We start from the raw sequence: 22,953 nt of genomic DNA on the forward strand, positions 1-22,953 counted from the left end.
CCCCGGGGGGCGGGGGGGAAAACACCCTACATCGACCAGGACCCCAGGCGGGGGGTGCAGGAGAAGCCCTGCAGGGGAACCCGGGGGTGTCAGGAGGCCCCGGAGAGCCCCAGCACTCCCACCCCTCCGGCATCTACCGCCTGCCCCGGCCCCGCTCCCCCCGCCGCGCCCCGGCCCCGCTCACCGCGGCCATGTGCCCGCGCGGCCCACGTGGGCCGGAAGCGGCGCCGCCGCAGCGGGAGGCGCCGGGCGCGGCGCTGCTGCCCCCTGGCGGCCGGCGGTGGGGACAGCGCCGCGCCGGGGCGGGGGACGCGGGTTCGAGGCCTCGACCGGCGCGTTCCGCCCCTGGGGAGCGCCGGCCTGTTTTCCGTGGTGACCACATAGACGCTTTTTATTGCGTTTCTAAAAAAGCCAGGAAAACCAGAAAAAAATATCCCAAATATCCCAAACATCCCATTCCAATGAGAAATTAATCCATGGCTGGAGCCTGCCCAGTCACTGTGTGTGTAAACCCTTTCCGGGGTCCAGCAGAGCAGGGCTGGGGCTCCAAGCAAACATGGTTTATTCATCAGATAAACACTGGCTCTTCAGGCCAGAGAGGAGGCAGGGAGATCCTGTGCTAAGGGAGACTCAGGCCTGTAACACAGCGACAAACTCAGCATCCCCCATGCTGCCCAGCCCAAACCAGTAACAACACACCCATAACCCCGAAGATCAATGCTCCATCAAATCTAAACATCACTTCCAGAGAGAAGCGGAAAAACTGGTGGGCAGGTCTAAATCACCAACCAAGCCTCACTGGACCCGTAGGCCACCGCTCAAAGCTGCTTTGAGAAGTTCCCCCGAGGAGGTGCTTGGCCAGCCCGCAGCGACCCCAGCACCCTGCCTTCCCCTCGAAGGGCAGGGAGAGGCCCTGCCAACCAGGTGGAGCCCTGGCAGGGACTTCTCCCTTCTTTTTGTTGATGTTTTTCTTACCAGTCTCCAAGAACTGGAGCACAACAGGTGTTTGTACCGAGCTGACTCCAGGTCAGTTGAGCCTCTCACACTCAGTTTGGCCCCATACAACACAGGCAGAGCAGCAGCTGAAGGAAACACAGCCCTAAGCAATAATTTGGGCCCAAACCTGCGGCTTGTAACCCCTAAACACACTCAGCCCCTTAGTTTGGATCCTGCCAAGGTAGAAAAAAGGAGGAAGCATTGCACACAGAAGGGGTGAGGGTTTAGCTTGCCCACACAGAAGAGGATGCAAGTAGTTCAATACTGTGCTGCAGGACCAAGCCCTGCCCCTGGTCCCTGTTTCCTAGCCCCATCGTGATTAATTTAGTCACGGCCCCCAGTGTCCTGCGATTAAAACACCTTCTTGTTTAGGACTTAGAAATTATTCTTATTTTACCACACTGCCTTAACATCACCCATTAAACATTAATAAAAGTCAGCAAATGTACCCAGGACAAACTGTTCAGGGGTTTGTTTCTTTTATAAACCCCCAAGACAAATATTTAAAAAAACCCCAACATGTAAAGTCAAATCCCATCAAAACAGAAAGTTGACACAAATTTTAATATTTATATATTTTAAATCAAAACACAATTAAATATAGTATGTTTTAAGTACATGAATACTTGGGCATGAGAGAAATAAGAGGTGGTACATAGTACCAAAAACCTATACACAGCCTTTTTTTGCTTTTTTATAGACAATACAGTGTGTCTCTATACGATCGAATATTGCAACAGAATAACACTTGCTAGTCAATCAAGATATTCCAAACATTGGAGATGATTTGAGTTCTTCGCAAAGTGATTTTTTTGCACAAGTTTGAGGAAAAAAAGCAATCATAAGAGTAAAACAAAAACCCCAAAATAGAAGTGTTGTCTATGAAAAATGCAGTGATAACATAACGGTGAGACACTGAGTACTTTAATACCCTGCAAAATCAATCCACCAGAAAAAAGAGGTGCTGTGTAACGCAGTGGCTTTTTTACTTAAAGAGTTTTGCAAGTGTTGACAACATCAGGGAGAAGGCCAGAGGTCGTTAAAAATTGTTTTTCTTTGTAAACCAAACATCTGGAATTAGATAACTACGTTGGTTGGAGGACAACAAGCTATGGAGAACGGCAGCAATTACTTTTTTCCTCACTCGTGGGATGGAGAGGAAAGGAAATGGAGCAGTCTACAGGGTACCATCTCCCCAAAACGTGGGCTGCGTTCGGAGCTGTGTCTCGGGAGCAGAGGGCTGCACAAGTGCACAATTGGCTTTCGAGCCTGCTCTGTGCTGGAAGCGGGGGATTTGTGGCTGCAGGTGTGACAGCTCGACAAGGAAGAGTTACGCTGTCCAGGCTTCGCTCCTGATCACTCTACGCTGCCTTCAAAGTTAATGGAGTTATGAAGTAAAATACAGTTATCTTACAGTTGAATACGCATCTATTTCAAGTAAGGAAAAATAAAACTTAGAACTTTTTAGGTCGTTCACTGCCAATGAATTCACTATTTCAGGTTCACTTCGCCAATGGCCAATATCAGGGACACGCCCCACGGCCTTTCCAATTACGTGTTTAAAAACTACAAGTAGTAGAACTAGAAACTACAGCAAAACCTTCCCCTCTGTTGTGGCTTGTGTCCCATTCCAGATATTTCGCTTAAAAGTCTTTTTGAGACAGGGTCAAGTATTTGTGAAGTTGATCGGTTTCTCAGTGACACGTTCGTTAACTGCGTCTTCAGCTCTTTAAAAACCATCGTTATTGTGAACGCCACATACAGCAGGAAAAAGTGTTTCCTCACGCTCTACAGTGGAGGTACAGGATTGCTTCTTTTTAATTCTTCCTTACAAACGAGGGAGATTCCAGCGGCTGGAGTAACAGTGCTTTGTTTTTATTGGCTGTGTTAAAGAATCCACCGAAAGGGAACGTTCACTCATTCTTGAAGCGGAAAACCAGATTTCCTGTTCTGGTGTTTCTAAAATCATAGCTGGAAAAGGAGAAACAGGCTTAAGTGTTCCTTTCACCCTAAAGCATACACAGCAATCGCTCAACAGAAAGACATTTCGTGTTTAAAAATGTTGAAGCCAGATACGCTGATGAGTCTGGGAGAGGAAAAGAAACCCAGCTAATCCCACCACACACTCAACCTCCCAATCACTGTAACCACACTTGCTTAACTGACTCCAGAGCACCTGCAGCCACTTGGTATGTCTAAATATTGTGCTGAGTGCCCTTTTTCATCTAGCCAGACTGGAATGGTATCATTCACAGCCAAACTACTAAGTGAAATCATTATACGAGTCATTTAAATATGACGGCTCTATTAAAAAGAAAACAATCACATAAACTATGGATCTACCTGTTTGGGTCCAATAACTGGGCTTTGGCACACGTTTACTGTCAATAATTATAAATAGTGCAAGTTAATTTTTAGGAAGTCAGATGCCTGAAAGCCAGAAGTACCAGATACTAACTTGGTAAACTGCCGTTGTCATCATTTCACAAAATCTAACTGTTGCATCAGAACTGGTGTTGGTTTTTTTAACCAGAGAACACATGGACTTGTACAATAACGAAGGCATTGAACAACAACATACAACACCAAACCACCAGCCTACGGACAGGGCTACAGTGCCTTTTTTGAAGTGCAGGCACAGCACTGCGTAAATCAGCGCGCCCAAGACAACTTTCCAGCTGCTGAGTTTTACTGATGCTTATGGCACACACCCCAGTCTTCATCAACATGAAACAGCAAGTGTGAACTCTAATCAGGAATTACAGCATCGATCCTGCGACACGAATCACCCTTTTATCTACAGGCAGTCTGTGCAGACTCAGAACGGACACAGACAGTTGAACGCTCGCACAGGACAACCACTACGGGCGGTTGTTAACAAAGTCCATCACACGCAGGCTGAAACGCTTCCAACCTTTGTTTCTTCCTATCGTGCTACGCTAGTCTGAACATTTACCAGCGTGGGTTTCAGACACACCAGCAAGGCAAGCAAGAGCTCTGCTCCTCCCACGATCCGGCTTAAGTCAGATAACGACAGGCAGCCTTTCCACCCCCTTACCTTCGTAACCTTCTCCGAAGGCTGTTCACATTGCGCCTGCTGCATAACGTCATTGACTATCATCTTTGCTATCCTCCAAGCCATCTCTTCTTGAGCCTGCCGTGGAAAAAACATCCCAATACAGATAGCTTCAAGTTCTTAAAATAAAACCACAGTCCTCTCAGCATAATTCACATGCTCAACCTTGGAGACGCGGTTAACCTTCACAACTCAGTGACTCGCAGTAAACGTATCCTCCCTTGATGGAAACGCACCTCGTTTCCAAGTACAGCATTAACTTCAATGACTGTATTTATGGCTTGATGCAATTTCCAAGAGAATTAGTGAAGTTTTTAGACTTATCTGTTGGGGACTTGTCCAAGCCCCTCCGAGGGGGAAAAATGCAGCCTGTAATCCACGTACAGAGGTCACACCACAGTAAAAAACCCAAAGAACAGCAGCAATTCCACTCCTAATTGTAGATATATCTTACAACACCACAGTAAGAAAAAACCTTGACTGCAAGCACACAGTTAACCATTACAGTAGTTAAACCAGCAAGCAATGGCAACAATCAAACTAGCTTCACACATGCACGCAACCAAATTACATGTAGCACACAGAGCTCTTCTTGGTGCCCCAGAAAGATATTCAGAGAAACAGCCAGGATCAAGAACTTCCATACTCTGTTTCCCTAATCTACACTGTAAAGTAAGCCATAAGGGCAACATAAAAGAGGACACACCTCATCTGTATTTCCTTGAACCCATTTCTTCATTGCTTGTGAAAACATGGACCCTAGTTGAGATAAAAAACAGCAAGCAAGGTATATTAGCAAACTCTGTGGCACACCTCTACAAAAGCTAATTCCTTTCATCCTTCTGATGGCATTAGAGAACACAGAGGAGTGGCATGAGAAGACAAGGGATTATGTGGAGCTGTGGTTCATTAGACACTGAGCCCAAACCATTCCTCTTTACCACAGTTGAAAAGCAGCACTAACAGCAGATCCCAAACTGGGTGGGAAGCGTGTGAAGAGCTGAAGTTCTGTTTCATCTTGAGACTGAATCTTTGAAGGTTTGATCATCAGCTCAGCTGCTAGCAGCTTCCATCCCTGCCAGGTTCCATCGACAGCTCCAACTCCCACAGGCTGCTCATTCGCCCAGGAGTCTAGCTGGACCAGGAAAGCAGAATTTGGATGGGAAACTGGGCCATAGATGGGTTTTGCCTCAGTACAGGACGACCCCCTAAGCACCCCTGTTTGGCTTAAAACAGATTTGGAAAGAGTCAAGAATCTTGCTGATAAGTGATGACTTACAAGATGGCTGCAGTAAGGAAGAGGGCAGTTCTGCAGATGTTCACAGAAATGGAGAGAAAGAAGAAAGCAAACCTTTTGATTTTTTGACATCAGGCTCTGGTTCAGATTCTCTGATAAACTGTCCCAGGTCACTGACTCGTCCAAACGTCATCTTCCTGAAGAGAGGAGTAAAAGAACCACACAGGTTACCGAGAGAACATCAGCATTATGGAAAGCTACCAGTCAGGAAAACAAAAAAGCCACCACAATAAAGGCTCTCATGTCAGAACACTGGCATTTTACCAATTACTACTTCCTTCCACCTAAAATTGATACATTGGGAAAAATCTGCTCTTCTCATGTACCTGAATTTGAAGCATATCTTAAAAATTCTACTAGAAAAACTAGGAGAAGGCATATGCTTCAATGCCTCAATCATGTCATATCAACAGGCAGGGCTACGGGTGCTCTACACCATCATAAAAACATGGCACAGTTCACATACGCGAAAGGACAGAAGACTGGCATGCAATAGAGAAGCAAGGTAGCTACAGAAACAAGGAATTTCTGTGCGACATCCACAGAGCAGAAGAGTTTTATAACAAAGATCAACTTAAGAAACAGAATAGCAGCTCTGCAACCTGCTAAAGAAATGCAGCATAAACCCTTCAAAGTTGCACACCACAACATCAAAGGTGCCTGAGCTTATTTATCCTCTTCTGTTCCAACACCAAACAGGAACTACTCAGCTGTGTTTTGGAGTCAAAGAGGAATAATAACTAGGAGAAAGATAAAAACCAGTTGGCAATATTTTTCTGGCTGCCATTCTGGTCAGAGAAACATTCGCTATGACATTGGTGTTAAATCCCACTATTGAAATAAAATTTACTTTCCAATATTAAGACACATACTAAGATTGCAACATCTTGCATTTACGCGTACTCTCCATGCAGGAGGACACAGCAAAAACAAAACAGAGGTGAAACACGTAACTAGAAAAAAAATGAGATACACTGAATGGACCTTACCCTGCATATGTTCGTTGATATAAAGATTCTGGATCCAGACTTGCAGCATCTACAATTATTGCTTCATCAAAATTTTTCAGGATTTTAACATTAGCCTTTTTGACATTGGACTACAAATAAAAATTCTAAGTATTAGTGCCCAATGCAGAAAACTAATAGCTTCGTAACAAAACTGCAATTTCAGTGCTTTTACACTTAGATAAACGTCCATAAAGTCTCTAAGCAAGCGTAAAAGAATGAGAGAGCATGTACGTGGCGATGAATTCCTCACCCAGCACGACACTGTTTTTAACCAGGGGATGACAACGTTACATGAGCAGAGCCAAGGACACCCCGCACAGGTCAGCACACGTAAGGACTGCTGTCTAAGCATCGCCCACTGAACAGATCTGTGTGCCCATGCAAATTATTTGTTTGGGAGTATGTAACACTGAACTGCCGCACAAGCTGCAGCGGCTTCCCCCACCCCTCTCACGCACTTGGTAAGCAATTCCCAAACACGCTATGCTTCCCCCGTACACAGAGAACAAACATTTATCTTTTGGCCTGGAGTATTTACATAAGATTATGAAAAAAAGTCAAGGAAACATTAGAGCAACAGCAGGGAGAGCACAAATGCAGAGCAATCTATTGGCACCTTAACACAGAACAGAAACACTTATGGCAGCTGCCTTGCAAACTCCTTTCCTGCTGCTCTGCCTAAGTGCTGTTCTTTATGCAAAAATATGCAGAGACCCAGAGGTTCTCCTATTCCGGTAAGCAGGAATGCACACCACAAAATGCAGCACTTCATTTCCTAAATCAGCCAAGCAGGCCAACTACCAGCAGCTTCTCCCGCTCAGACTATCAAGCAGCGGGGTATTTCAAGAACACAGATTTTATTCCCCACTTTGCAGCTGCAGGGAAATATTCCCTCCTTCAAATGAGGACATTTGAAAATACTAAGAGCAGGTAATAAAGCTTCCAAGTTGCTTGAAACACTGTGTATCAATGATGTCGGTCTAGATACTGGATTAAAAACCCACGGCAGCACTGCAACCTTCAATAAAGGCAGTTCAGCAGCAGCAGTTCTCACTTAGCTTTTCTGCTCTCAGCTGGCCTTGCAGTTTGCAAGCTGACCTGGTTACAGATAAGCTAGAATTTGCTTATCCTCTCTTCTTCCACATCTGACTTCAAAGCTAAAGACACCAAAGTTAAAAACACCTCTCTGACGTTATTGGGATGGTTTCAGACGATAACAAGCTCCACTGCCCGTTTCTGAGGCTAGGCCCACACGGGAACACAGCTCTCCGAAGAGAGCTCTCTCATGCGGCACCATGAAAGGCAATAAAAAAGCAAGATGCTGGCCTGCAACCCGGGCGGCGGGCAAAGCAAACACACAGCAGGCACTTCCCAATGACTCTGGAAGGGTACCAGAGCCAAAGGGGCTCAGCCACATTCTTGCTTCTACACAGGTAGAGCGAAGCAGCAGCCACACAGCTCTGGTTAATCACGCTTAGCAGACGATTAGAACGCCTTACCCAGCAACGGACCTTTTTTTATGCCCAGCTTCACATCAAACTATATCCATGCAAACCAAATTCAGGTATCACCCCCCAGCTCAGAGCATCTCGGTGGCAATATAGTAAATAAAGTGTCAGAGCTCTCTTTTGGAAAGGTCTGGAGTCTGGCCCTTTTCTGTCGCACCAGCGCGACTAGCTAGCTTGAGGACAACAGCAGGGAAAGGGCTACCGAGACAAACTCGCGAACAGCACCCGGTCAGATATTAACTGTCATTGCTCTGTGTTTGAGTAGATAGATGCCTGAAATCCTAGAATTGAGTGGACTCTTCAGGACAGAAGCTCTGGCACTTTAATAGAACTAAGCACATAAAACTTGGATATTTCTGTTAAAATTCTATGGCATATTCACAAGGGTCAATTTTTGCCCAAAGTTGTAATGATGGTATTGGTAAAGTTATTTCTACTAAAAAGCATTCTTAAATGTTATGGCACTACGAAACAGTCTTCAGTGAATATTAACAGCTTAATAAAAACATCACTCTGATGCAAAGAACTCAAAGCAGTACAAGACTTTGGGTGCAACAAATACAACAGGCACCCTCCATGCCAATACTGTCGACTTCGCAGCAGGTAGACTAAAGGTGTCCTAACATGACACAGGCTTTAAGGCTAAAGTGGAATGGGAAGCTTTAAGTTACAGGAACTTTCCTTACGGGGTATGAACTTTGACATTGATACAGAAAAGCGACTGCAGCATTTCCCATATGAGAATCAAACCAAGAAACCCCTACCTGGGAGGCAGAGCCATCCGGGCCACCTATAGAATCGCTGTCAGGAGAGCTACCGGGGCCATGAATACTCAGTGCAATATTCCCTCCTGGAAATTCATCTCCTCGTACTGAATGGATGAGATCATTCAAGTATTTGTAGTAAAGGTTGCTGGACAAGAAACCAGGTAAAAAAACCTGAGAGACAGAAGAAGGACTCCTCTTTAATCAAGGCTGGTCTACACAACCAGTGCAGATCGTTTGCAGGACAGAAGGGACACACAAACATCTCAGTCCTCGTGTAGACACTACACAAGTGTCCACACGTGGAATTATTCCAGAGTAGCGACTGCATTGCTTTAAGTTTGAATCCTACTGCAAAAGGGACAAAAATAACTGTGTATTAACCAAATCCTCCACTAACTGGAACAGAAGTTCAGATAATTCTTTTTCCTCTAGAAAAGCCTGACAACCCAACAGGCTTACAGTTATTCTGCTACACTGTTCAAAAATCATCTGCAGGTCCAGAATAAAATTGTTAAGCTCTAGTATCCAGGTATCCCAGTTACACTGTTAGCCACACCACCGGTAGAGGACTGGCAAACCACTGCTGCTAGCAGGAAGGAAAATTTGCTAAAGATACATAATAAGCTGCTGATAGCAACTCACATGGGAGGAAATTCTGTTACTTCCATTAAAACGCAATAATGGAAGAACCAAGACAAGCATTTCACAGAGAATTAACAGAAGGGTGGTATCTTCAAATCAGGCTGGGGAAAACAGTCCAGCAGATTTTACTACAGCTGTTCTGTTATCCAGGTAAACAGGAAGTCAGCAAGAGAACAGGGCAATTTGGAGATGCTGAAGGGAACACTTGACAGGCTGCAGAGTCTCCACATCATCTTCACTAATCATCAAAACCGTTCCAAAGAAGGTATCTCACCGTCTCCATGGTAGTCCACGCCTGCCGTAAGGGAGTAGTGAAACAGTTCGGGAGAGGACCGCCTTCCCTGCAGATGTTGGATTCAATCTCTAACCTCACCGCGTCATCAAACCCAAGAGGATGCGTGGCTTGAAGGGAGAAGTACCTGCAGCACCGGGCGGGGGAAGAAGACAACACAAAAGGATTTGCACAGCTTTGCTGGTGGTTGGTACCCCCTGCTTCCACCGACGCCATCAATCGTGCTGCTGTCACTAGGTGGTGCTGGCTCCCAACACGGATGTACAACTGATCCTCACTAACCACAGGGGAAAGAAATCCCCAATTCACAGGGACATTTTTGATAAAGCCCTGCCCTGAAGATACAGATAAAAGAAACCACATCACACGACTACTGAGGAGCAGACTCTCACACAAACAGCTTTGTAGCAAGGCAGCAGGAGCGAAGGAGGAAACACCCAGAACTCTGAAGCCGCATTTGCTCTACTCTGCATCGTTGAAAACTGAGTTTATGGATGCAGTGAGGGGGAAGACTGATGAACAGCCAATCGTTTGCTTCCTCTCCAGTTATTATTTCCTAGGAGGGTAATAGCTCAACGAGCTTGTGGCAATGAGTCTCACACGGAAGCTTAAGAACAAACTTCTTCTGGAAGCAGTTTTGATGTCCGTCTTCCTGTTGCATTATTGCTGAGGTATAGCACAAAATAAAGGAGAAGTTACACTACTGAGACTGAGAGGGAAGTCTGATATTAAAAGGGATCTGGTCTCTCCCTTAAAAAAAGGAAAATATTTTTAAATACTGAGAACAAGCACTATTTGGCTTTTACCATGAGTGATAAACAGACCCTACAGCCTACTTTAAATGCGTAACAGTATCTGAACCTTAAGGTTTTCTGACAGTGATGCATTTGCTATTAGGTTTAAATCCTTTACATTTTCAAATGACAACCAATTGGCTTTGATATTTCATGGCCAAACATCAACTCCAGCAATCAAACCCTGAAAATTCTGAATTATGGTTAAGAACATAGTCCTTATGAGGATTTTCTCCTCATGTATAAAGAAAAAATTTAAAAGTTCTTGTGCACATACATCTCAAAGGCCACCCTAATAAAATGCAAGTCAGCGTAACAGTGCAAGATGGCTCAGTTATGGTTTGAAAACGTGAAGTTCCTTTTGCACAGCGCAACACAAAGCTACAAGCACAAAATCAGAGCTTCAGAAACAAATAATTGTTGAACTCCCTCACTTGTCATATAAAATCATGGCATCATTCTGTGCTTCTTGCCCATCATACTGGCCTTTTTTGGCAGCAAGCTGAGACTGGAAGTTATCTGCTGCCAACCAGAACTGCAATACGTTAACTGCATCTTCCTTCTCCATGTACTGGAAGGGAAATTTAAAAAAAAAAAAAAAAAAAGAGGAGAAATTAAAGAAGTTCTAGCAAGAAACTTTTAATAAGCATAGACAGACCTGCTCCTTCCCATTTCAAACAAGACACAGTCCATATATTAATGATGCAAAACTGCCACCAGGGCACATAAATATTCTGAATTTTCGGACACAGTGGTGCAGACAGATTTAGTTTGTTTAAAAAAAAAAAAGAGAAAAAGGAAAAAAGAACTTGTGACATTTCTTTTCTGTGTTGATTTTCACATCTGGTTTCCAAACAACTGTTTATTTATATCACACTAAAGCCAGAGGAAACACTAGTTTCACGCTATGCTTAGATCACACTGAACTCAGCATACTGTCCCAGCTTCCCAGCTTGCTGTTTCAAACTATGCTGGCTTGTCAGACTATCAGGACAAGTATTTACTGCCAACAGACGATTCCCTAAAGGTATAGGACCCCGCAACCGCAAAAATCACACAGTTAACCTACCGCATTCCGACCTGGTACCCTCTCCATGTAAAGCTAGTGAATTATTTGTTATCTGTTATCTTAAGAATGCTTAAGGCTTTCAGAGTCACTACTTCATTTGGCAAGATTAAGACTACGTCAAAGCTTCTACAAAGCAAAAAGACACTTAGAAGCAATCACTAACTAGAGAAGATATGCACAAATACTCATTCCACGACATGGAGCACAGGTCCGAATGTTTGAAATAGTTCTACACATGGGCAGGAAACTGTTTAATGCATTTTCTCCCAGAAAAAGACACATCTCATCTTTTTCATTGTAATAAAGCCATCGGGGGATGATTATTTTTTTCCCATTTGACAGAAAGGAATCAAAAAAGTAAAATGCAAACCCCACCACTCACCTCAGAGAAATAGAACAGGGCTGATTCACAGAAAAGTATGTCAGCCAGATAAACAGTCCCGCTAGTCAGCACCTCAATCTGGTATTTACAGAAATGATGACTTCGCAAAAATTCACTAAAGTGCCTGCACACAGATAGAATAGCCGTTAGGTATTAAGGGTCAACAGCGTTCAAGACACCTTACGAACCAATCAGTTCTTGCCCCAGAAGTCTTATACTTTTAGTTGGATAAAAGCCAAACAAGCAAGAAACTGTCCAGGTTTACAAACGACACAAGAAAGATACAAAGAACACAGTAACAGCATGCACATACTACTTCAGCAAGCGATCACCAGAATGGATGTGGAGGAAGAGGTCTGAGCAGTTTCAAACGCAGAAGACTGCGCCAAAACGTGATCAGCCAGTTATGCCTCCACAAACATTTTTAACAGAACCACCTTTTGCAAAAGGACAACGGACACAAGCAGCCAAACCGTTCAGCCAACTTACTCTTGTTCCATTGCATTAAACACTATCGACTGTGCTGTAACAAAGCAGTTCGGATCCACTTGTCCATCTTCCCCACAAATCTTTGCTGCAAAGAAAGACCAGGTTAATGTTAACGTGCATCTGGCTGATCGAGCTGCAAGACAGGAGTGATGACTAGTCAATGAAAAGTCAATGAAAAATGGCGGTTCAAATCCACTAGAAGTAACTGGCTCTGACTGTGCAAAAAGAGCTTTTAAAGTACTGCAGACAGCTGAATAATAATATTACAGCTAAAATATTTGATTGAGACTCAAGTCTGGATTCCCTTCGTGACCACCAGGAATTCTTCCACTAATTTAAGTGAAGTCTCTGAAAGTTCTTCTGGGGACATCGCACAGCACTACTGAAAGTTTAGATCTTGTAACATAGTCTACTATCTTTTTACTACTGACTGTAAAATTTACAAGAATAAAAAGAAAGATGAGTGTGTGTTATTAAAGGTACATTTTTATGGGGAAGGAGGAAGCTCTGAAATGAGTAGGCAGTATGCATTCTTACCAACTATGTCATTTCTCATTGCTTCTGTAATTGGTATTGGTTTAGCAGCATCTGGAGAAATATATTTGGTAAAAGTACTAACTGCATCCCGTTCTATACCTACAAGGAAGAAATACAGAATCAAACTTTGAATTCCTTGGCATAGGTCTAAAGCGAGGAACGACTAACAAATGCCTGCTCTTCAGAAAAGCAAGTATCTAATTATCGGCAAGAAGCTTCCTTCCCATGAAGCTTTCAGTCCTCGACTTGATACTTTGCTACCAACAAGCTACAGCAACTGTGTTACCTCTAGCCAGGTCACAGTAAGCCCAGCATGGACTGACTAGTGAGATGGAACAAAGCAACGCAGCTCTGAATTCCCTACCACCAGACAAGACAGCACCCTCCTCCTCAGCTGCACACCTTAGTCCCAGAAGTAACGCCTTTCTGGCAAGAACTGCAGTGAAGTTCCCAATTTCTAGCTCTCATCATAGAGAATATAAACCACTTGCATTATAGAGGAATTAAAAGAAAAAAGAAATCTTAAAATGGGATGCCTTAGAACAAGATGTATGCTTTACATGTCATCTTCAGATCTCAAGTTGGGACACTGCTCTGGAAGAGAGAAAAACGCAAACCACTATACTCCAGACTTTTCAGGTTTCTCAAAAAGGACCTAATACTTCCAAATTCTTTTTAGACATCAGAAAGCAGAGGCGCTCTTCAGGACTAAAGCATCATTGCCTTTGTTTAAGCTACTTTGGGGCTGAGGTTATGTATTGTGGAGGTACATGATAACTAACTACATGAGAAAGACAAACAGCAAGAGAAAGGGAAGCAACACAAGGAAACAGTTGGGCAAACAAAAGGAACCATTATGAAGAAAGGAGTGTTTCCTCTTTGTCCAGACTTGCACAAATAAGGGAGAACTGAGTAGATGCGAAGTAGAGAAACAGGTTACTGTGTATGTAGCTTACTACTAAAAGTAAATATTTTAATTTCATCCTTACTTCCAGCAGTCTCTGAAGAGGTGGAATCCAAATGAGAACAAATCAGTTACAAGGGGAGGAACTCTATCAAATAAATCCAAGAACAAAACCAGTACATTCCACACAAAAATCTCTACAAGTCTCTTGTAACCATTACTTATGTCATTTTACACGATACAGGATATTTACCTTCCGTGGAAAGTTAATTATCAATTCTCAGCCTCATCATCTAAATTTTCTGCAATTCTTTTAAGTTGGGATGGGTGAGGGCAGAACGGGACATTGCAATGTTCGTCTTCGTTTCTTAAGATTACACATGTAAGAACAGAAGTAACCTAAGCTCATTAGAGTACATAATGATTTTGAAGTCTCTTCAGCAGCATATTTCTTTTTAAACAACCAGAGAGTCAAACAAATCGGCTCAAACTGACCATTAGCTTATGCAGCAGTTAACATCACCGATACATAAAATTATTTTCTCCCTCCCAACACCGCACCGTGCTCACTAAGAACCCGTGAGAACCGAGGCAGCTCGGCGCACAAAGCGAGCAGCAGCTGGAGTGTTCCCCATCTCCCCACCTTTTTAAAGAAAGGGAGCGCGTGGCACTTACTTTTCATGAGTTTTCCTGACAAGTCTTTCAGTGCAGAGGAGGGGCTGTTTCTATTGGATACTGTAAGCTTGGAAGATTCTTGATCAGCTGGAACAGAATGGGTCCCTGCCTCAGATTTTCTTAGACAAAGAACACTGGTATTACCACTCTCCTGACCCGAGAGCACGTGGTTCTGGCTGTTGCTAGTTCTGTCGTTCTCGCCTGAAGCCACCGGCCTGGTCCTGAGCAGATGGGCTGTGCTAGAATCCTCCAGTCTCTCCTCAAGCAATCCAGTTGGAGAAGACGATGCAATTTCCTGTTGTTTCGAGGGCGACACCGGCTCTGCCAACGAACTCTGCTTAACGGTGTTCAGGCTGTGTGCTCTTATACGGGACCACGTCGTGGAGTGGAAGCTTTCAGCCTCTAACCAAAACTTAACCAAGTGTTCCATTCTGCGTAGTTCCATAAACTGGATAAAATAAGGGAGGGCTACATTGTCCTGCAGAACTTGTTCAAGGGTCTTGGAAAGGCTTGATTTGGTCTCTTGAGCCTGATAATTCAGACACGATCTGCCTGAAGAAAAATACAAAGGGAATGACTCCACACTGTACTACAGACATGGGTATTTGACACAAAAACGTCCTGCAGCACCACCAGTAAAGGGACGATTCCAACATAACGGTGGCACAGAGTAAAGGAACCTTTTTTAACAGTCAAATGTACTGTCCCCATTCAAAACCCTTCTAGGGCAACACTGATGCTACTATAACAGCAGTCACATTAATCACCTAATCGACTAATCGACTCGCCTGAAAACCAAAGGATGGTGAGCATACCAGTAACACACAGGCTAAAAAGAAATGTTGACATCATTACAGAACTGATGAAGCCTTACCTAAGTCTCCAAAATGAGCAGCTTCCATGTGACTTGGCTGCTTCTTAAGGGCAGCTGTCCGACTGCTAGAAAAAGAGTCCATGTTGGCAGAGATGGCATTAATTGCCACATGGCTTGGTCCTGCAGCCTCCAGCAAGGCATGATTTCTAGTGCTTCTTTGAGGGGAATGTACTGGTATTGGAGCTGGAATCAAGACAGGAATGATTAAAAGACCAGGATCCCAAGACCTCTTCTAAGCAGCCCAAGATGTGCCACCGAGTTTGCAAGAGTCAATTCTATTAAAAACCTCATTGTACCACTGTGTGCCACCTTTGATCAAGGATCTGATAAAAGACCAGAGACACGAACAAGCTTCATTACAGCAAGAATAAACTCACTTACAGTAGATCAGTGGTACTTACCCACCCACCTGCATTTTCCTTACTCAGTAGCTAATCAAAAGACACCAAGTTTACAAGTGAAACATTATTCCTGACTCTTCCTGCTGCCTTGATAACTGCTATCGTAACAGCTTACTACTTTGACAACAATTTAGTTTCGTTGCAATGGTCTTGCCAATTTATTTCCATACCTTCCTGAAGGCTAAAACATGTTACAAAATCCTGAACTACAAAGCTGCCTGTGGGTTTTTACAAAAATATTTTTCAAAATGTTTTCTTTGCCTCTATTTAGTTTTAAGAGAAGAAAAAAAAAAAAAAAGAAATATCTCTGATGAAATTCAGATTATAAGCCTTAACCTCCTCTAGCCGCTTTGGTACACGGCTGGCTCTTTGAGCCCGAAAAGAGAGAAAAAAAGAACTTCTTCACACAAAACTCCCCCAGTGAAAAAGTATCAACAACTGTTAATTGATGACAAAGCTGAAAAAAAACAAATCATGCTCATAGCAGTTTCAAAAGCTCTCAGGAAACAGCATTTGATTAGGATGTCATGCAAGGACATCTTACACCTCTGACTCAAAAATAAAGCAAGTCAGATGACACATTATCTCAGCACAAAACTTCCTAACGATGCGTTTCATCAAGGTGTCAAGCAACTTGGTTCTGATGACTTTCACGCTGCATAACTTTATTTTTATTCACAATTTTACGACACACGATGACAGAAGTTGACAATTTCACACTTGCACGTCACGGTAATGGATACCTTAGGAGTAATGGTACAGGACGGTTAAAATGTTTAAGTTATTGCGAAGTATTTCTCCAGTTGCAGCGTTCGGTACAAGACACCGCTTGCCGCCTCTCACAAAGCCTTTGGTGTTTAACACCAGCAATAATGGAGAAACCACATTTTTCCAAGGCCAATGGATGGCAGCCAGTTGCTTGGCTGATGACAGTAACTGGGGAAAACTTGGTGAAGGCTACTTGTGCAGAACCACAGCCACACTCCTCACAACAGTTTAGGCTTTCGTGAGTTAGACTCAAATTTAATTTTTTATTACGAACATTTGAGAAAAAATTGTTCTACTTAATCTAAGGATCAAAGGCCTGTTCCAAAATCTCCAGATAGCACTACATCGCTAACCTGACATCACACAGATCGTGGAGCAGCTGCTTGCCAAACTGGAAAGGTGCTCTCTGTCTGCAGCAGCTCACAATCCGCAATACACTAAGTTTTCAAATTTAGGTTTACTTACAGGGTCACCATACTGCAGCCTTTCCCTGGTAAACTCTTTCAGCGAGTCATCAGACATTGCAGTTGCACTGAAATCACGGGGTGTGCTATTAAATGGATGTAACTTATTGTTTCCTACATTTGATTTGAAAGACAGACCACCAAGGTGAAAAAAGCCTTTAATTTTCTCTTGATATCCAGATAACACATTAACAAGTACAGAAACAGGATTTTCTCTGACAATATAAAAGTGATAGATCAGATCCACACAAATTACCTCATCTCCTTTTAGTATTGCAATAAAACCTGACAGGATAAATAATCTTTTTCCCATGGTTTGTAAAATTCCTTCTCATCAAGATTTTTTTTCTTCCCCTCCTAACAGACTTAGCAGCAAGATTTCTGTATCACATGGAGCCGTGTTATAATAGCCACTGACTCTGACCACGATTCAGATCTTCAGCCTCCCAAGCCGCATCAGACAAAGTTAAACCAGACACTGGCAGTCTCCTTTGCAAGTTAGGCACAGTTAAGCTGCATTTTCAAAACTGCAAAGTACACTGCATGTAGGCAAGAAACTTCAGGAGTCGATTTGTTGTAGATAAGGAATAATCACTATTTGCAAGGTGACCGAATTGCACGATCACTTTGCATTAAAGCTCATGTCTGACATAATTCAATAACCTCCTGTACTTACAGATTCAGCAAGATGGCTAGGAAAGATTAGTTACTATAAATACCAGAAACAGAATTAAGTTTTGGGTTTGTTTTGTTTTTAATGCATAGGTCACATCTGCGCTCAGTCGTAAGGAAACGATCCCACTGGCTAAAATAAAAATGGCAGATGATATTAGAGATCTGAATTTATAGACAAAATGAATATTGATCTTACTTTTAATTGCTTTCACATCTGTGGTCTTTTCTTGTTCTTTGCCTTTCACTGTAAAATACAAAGGAAAATGTTGATGCTATTTTGGGTGACTAACGGCATTTACCAGAGAACAGACATAAAATGCCCAACTTCAGCAAGTATCAGAGGCAGACGTAAACTGTCATTTTGTTAAGACTGATTTCTCTCATTTAACTCTGCACATCTAGTAACTGACAGAGGCTTTCAAAGCTTTTGCGTTGGTTTATTTTCAAAAGCAAAAACCTTATCATCTGTGAATTAAGTTTAATGAAATACAGCACGTTAAAGTTAACATTGGGAAAGACGCTCGCTGCCTATACAATTAAAGCAAGGCTACATTCAAGGTTCCTTTAATAAATAGCAGTGACTGGAAAGAATGGGATAGATGTGTGATAAGTAGGGCAGATACTCTCTATGAGCTAGAAGTTACAGATCTAAACCCATCATCTCCCTCGTATTATGGGAAGAGCATTGCAACACACACAGTCGAAGAGGTGTACACGGAACCAGGTCCACAAAGCAGAGCCAGCTCACGACTCCTCAGTCATGATGGACACCGGGGAAATGTTCTAGAAACACAGTGCAAGTAGTTAATTCTCTCACAAATAATATTGCTTAACTATCACCAAACCTATAGCAAGCAACTCATGGGAAGATAATAGTTTGAAAAAGTTGTGATGGAAAAGCGATTTAAAAAATTATTTTAATAGTTAAATTTAATAATTATTTTAATAATTTTAAAAATGTTTTTTTTAAAGGAAGCTCCTAAAGGAAGCGAATGAGGAGATCTCTTCAAAACAAAAATAAAGAAACCGAAGGAGTCCACAAACAGGACAGCATGAGAAACAAATTCAGTGGTGGTACTGAAGAACACCATCTACTAGCGAAGCCTCCTCCGGCTGCTCCAGGCTGGGATTATTACTACAAACAGGTCATCTTTGAACACCGACTGTGGAGTCCTTCCAAACATAACCACAAATCATAACCCAGCACAATCAAACATTTACATCACAAAACACAAGCAGATTACAAAAAAAACCCCACCTCACCCAACCTTTCCTACTCTGACCCCGGTATTTTAAATATTCCACAGGGGAACTCCAGTCCCCGGTTACATAATTGCCCTGCACGGTGGCGGCTGCGGCACTGCCGTGCTGTGAGAAGCAGAAACGTTGCGGGTCTGTGAATTGGCAACTCAGCATTTAAGATTTAAGCTAGCAGCTAGCACATTCCCTGTCCGATAGAGGTTTAAGCCTCTGTTAAAAGAGCTGGATTGTTTTAAAACCGAGCCCTTGCAGCCCGATGCAGCTGTGAACAGGAGAATAACCAGCTTTTACATAACGGGGGGGGGGTGTGCCGATTTGCAGGAGAAAAATCACTGACAAAAAAATCTGCATGTCTGAAGTAACACTGAGGTGCAACGGGAACGAAGCAACCTCGATTAGGGACTGTTTTATCTTTCCAAATTTATTCCAGTACTTGATTCATCAAACAGATTCCTATTGGCAATGACTCCAGAGTTTCAACAGAAGAGTCCTCCATAAGCCTATTTTCAGTTTAAATGCATCTGTTCCTTCTGACCAGCTACCCAGTTCCTCTCTAATTACCTGCTTATTACCAGTAACACAAACTCCTGGTTCACGTTCCCAGCCTCCTTTTGTCCCCATCAGCTTCAAGCAGAACAAAATGAAGTAGTTGACAGCAGAGGACAAAAGAAAACTCCTACATGTGACAACACCAAATTTTAGAGAGTGAAGTTTCACTGAAGAAATTTACTTTCACTTTCCTCGAAAAAAAACCCCCAGATGTCCCTTGATGCTTGTGCGAAGCCAGAGATAACTGCAGTACGTGACGACCGAGGACTAACAGTTTGTGAGAATTTCCAGTAGCAAACCCCATTCACAAAGCAGTAACACACCAAACCGATGCAACCCAGCCACGTGACACTCGAGAATTTTAATTCACACCTTGAAATACAGAAGAATGAACAAACCTAAACCGTTGCTGCACATACGTGTACAAAACACTAGAAAACTTGAGAGGTCGGCCAACTGTAGGACTGTGTACGTTACCTCCAAGATATCCCTGGTGAACGAGCACGCAGCCTGGCTGCTTCATTAATAACTATTTCATAATCTGCCCTCAAGCACCTGGCTGCTGGTTCAACTGTTATAGTTTAATCTCTCAACCTATTATCCACCCTCAGTCTTCCAGATCTTTATTTTAAGGCCCTAAAAAAAAATAGGTTTTGATATTTCTACTTGTTAGTAGTTTTATGATCCTTGTTATGATTTAATTTTTAAAAAATGGTTTTATTTTTACCCAACAACAGTATCTCAACCCAAGAACACTGACGCTTTTATACAGTTTCAGACTGTGTGTGTCTAGTCCACAGAGCTTTATCATCAGCTTTAATTCGTTGCTTTTCTCCCAGCTGCACTTAAAGATCTTCTCTAAAAGCCAGTATCTAAAATGGAGACTATACAAAACACTATTATTTTGTGTACAACCCAGATGAAAGCTTACTTCTCTCCTTAACAGCGCCTCTCTTGGGCATTTATTTCTGACAGTGCTTCTCTGACCAAAGATCCTTCAAGCAAAGTAACACAAACAGATACTCAATTAGACATTCCTTTACTTTCTCCCTGAGGAAGTTTTTGCCAAAGCTTACACTGTTCCCATGATCATGCATCAGGACGGAATATCAGCTCCACAATTCTCTTCTGCAGCAAAGCACCAGAAGCTATTTTTGAGCCGTTTATAAGCAGTACGAAAGTTTCATTCCGCAGCTCAACGTTAGTATGTAAACACCCTGAAAAGGATTATGGCACTTGCAGAACCTTCAGTGGACTCCAAGAGTCTTCAGAACTACTCAGATGAGCAGAAGTTCAAACTCAGTTCTTTCAGGATCAGTGCACCAACCTCCACAAAAAATGAAATTTTCAATGCTGCTACTTTGGCTGAGCAACCTTACAACAGGACACATCAGTCAAGAGCAAAAACATCAGCTCAGATAATATCTTCTTTCCTCCCAAGAGGCACATTTTGGGCTTTAGCAACTGAGAAATGCTTTAGGAGAGTGTTGTAGCAGCCACTGCTGGAAAAGCAATGGTCATATTGCTTGAGCTACAGCATTAAGAGATAACAGACTTTCCCAAGAGGCCCCTCCTAAAAGGTGCCACTTTCAACAAAACCCACTCAAACCACATACCGCACAGATTGAAAGTGCACTACACCACATCTCATCACAAGCTGTAGCACAAGTGCTTTCAAAATGTTTCACTCTCAAAGAACATTCAAACTAGACCCACTTGCGCTACAGGAATATTATAAATATTTCAGGAGTCCTAAATTTCAAATCTTAGCTTGTGCTCCATAAGATCCACAAACATATTACAAAATAAGTTGTCAATGACTCCTTTGGCTTTCAGGAAGAACTCGGTGTGACGAGGTCCCTTTTTCAGTTAGGGTTTTTAGCTACCACTGTGACATACTTAGCCTATTATATTTTTACAAAACCATGTATAGCAGCACTGCGAAAAAAATACTCTGTTAACAGTTTAAGAGGCTCAAAAATCGCATGAGGTGCGAGACATTTCATACCAGCCCACCCCTCTGCACAAGTCACCCGTCTCAGCCCCGCTCAGCTGGGCTCCTCCCGCACAGCAGAAGGGGGAAAAGCCCCCTTCGAGCGCTGCAGCTGCAGCCGCTCCCAGAGCCGCCCCGGGAAGGACGGAGGCTGCAGCCCTGCGCTCCCTACCGCCCGCGGCCGGGGCTGCCCGAGGTCACTGCGAGAGCCCCCAAGGCAGCCGACACCCCCAGGTCCCGCAGCACGACCCTCACGCAGCCCCGGCCCCCCAGAGCCCCGAAAGGAGGAAAAGGGCCCCGTCCCCGGGAGGTGCCGGGACTGACCGTCATTTGCGGGGAGCCCGCTCCTCAGGGGCCGAGCTTCCTCTCGGGGCCCGGTCGCCGTCCCCGGAGGGGCAGTGCTGGGGCCCAGCAGCCGTGCGGGGGACGAGGCCGGCAGCCGCCCCTCAGTCCCGGGCCTCCCGCTCGCCGTCCCCCTACCTTTCCGCCTGAAGAAGGACATGGTGCCGGGGAGGGGGCGAGGCGGCCGCTGGGGAGGGGGGAAGAAGGGGAGGGAGGGGGCGAGGGCAGCGAGCCGGGCTCCCTATGAATGAGACTCCTTCCTCCGCCCGCCGCCTCCTCTCCCTCCGCCTCTTCCTCCCGCGGAGGCGCCAGCGGCCGCCATGTTGTCAACAACCGCCCCGCTCCCTCTTCCGGGCAGCCGGCGGCCCGCCAAGCATGACGGGATGCGGCCGCGGCCCGCCCCCCCCCCCCCCCTCACTCAACATGGCCGCCCTGGCGTCGGGCAGGTCAGCCAATCCAAGAGTCGGGGCGGCCATCTTGGATGAGGGCAAGAAGCTCACAGGGGTTAACGGTGCGGGGACGGCCATCTTTGATGAGGGCTAGGGGCGCCGGGCGGGATGAGGCGCGGTCGGCCATCTTGGATGGGGGCAGGAGGGCCTTGAGGAGGTGTTTTGGGGACGCTCCGGCAATTTGGGCACGTCCTGTGGGCCAAGGGTGACAGCTTGCCCCGAGAGCAGGCGACAGCGAGCGAGGGACAAGAGGGAGCGGCATGGCGGGGCCAGCGAGAGCCAAGGTGCCACCCGAAGCACCCTGCAAGACCTCCGAGACATGGGCCCAAAATGTCCCCTCTGGCCACAGGGGCTGCAGCAGAGCAGACCGACAGCCCAACAGACCTCACCGCCGTCTGAGCACCGGCGTGGGGGCTGTGGGCTTTGCATCCCAATGGAGGCAGCCACAAGCCGTGGGTCCCCGTCCAAGCAAGTCCCTGGTCCCTGCAGGCAAAAGCTGCCCCTGGCACGTGGGGTACATGGTGGCACTGGTCGGTGCATTCGTGTGGTGGCAGCAATGTGGCAGGGCTTCCTGCAGCTTTGTCCCTCCATCGCAAACGACCCGGTTATTGGTGCAGTGTAACCAGAAAACCCTGCCAGGCGGCATAGCACCGGTCAGGATGTGGGGACACCGCGCGGGTGCTGGGAAGCAGAGTGTCTGATAAGTCAGTTCCGTCTGTGTCCTGAACCCTGCCACAAAA

General features: G+C 44.6%; 1 protein-coding gene across 1 annotated transcript; it reads right to left on the reverse strand.

The window, feature by feature from the left end:
- Window positions 1-1,541: 1,541 nt before the first annotated feature.
- AKAP10 (A-kinase anchoring protein 10) lies at window positions 1,542-21,924 on the reverse strand. The gene is made up of 15 exons (XM_086475091.1): window positions 21,747-21,924; window positions 17,817-17,864; window positions 15,313-15,495; window positions 14,439-14,990; window positions 12,860-12,958; window positions 12,323-12,407; window positions 11,834-11,957; window positions 10,817-10,953; window positions 9,571-9,715; window positions 8,652-8,825; window positions 6,359-6,468; window positions 5,424-5,506; window positions 4,779-4,831; window positions 4,055-4,150; window positions 1,542-2,967 (listed from the first exon to the last, which is right to left on the reverse strand). The coding sequence occupies exons 1-15, from the start codon at window positions 21,922-21,924 to the stop codon at window positions 2,962-2,964; spliced, it is 2,073 nt and encodes a 690-aa protein (XP_086331217.1). The 3' UTR covers window positions 1,542-2,961.
- Window positions 21,925-22,953: the final 1,029 nt, after the last annotated feature.

Source organism: Leptosomus discolor, chromosome 18, assembly GCF_034619465.1.
Source record: "Leptosomus discolor isolate bLepDis1 chromosome 18, bLepDis1.hap2, whole genome shotgun sequence".
NCBI classification, from domain to species: Eukaryota; Metazoa; Chordata; class Aves; order Leptosomiformes; family Leptosomidae; genus Leptosomus; species Leptosomus discolor.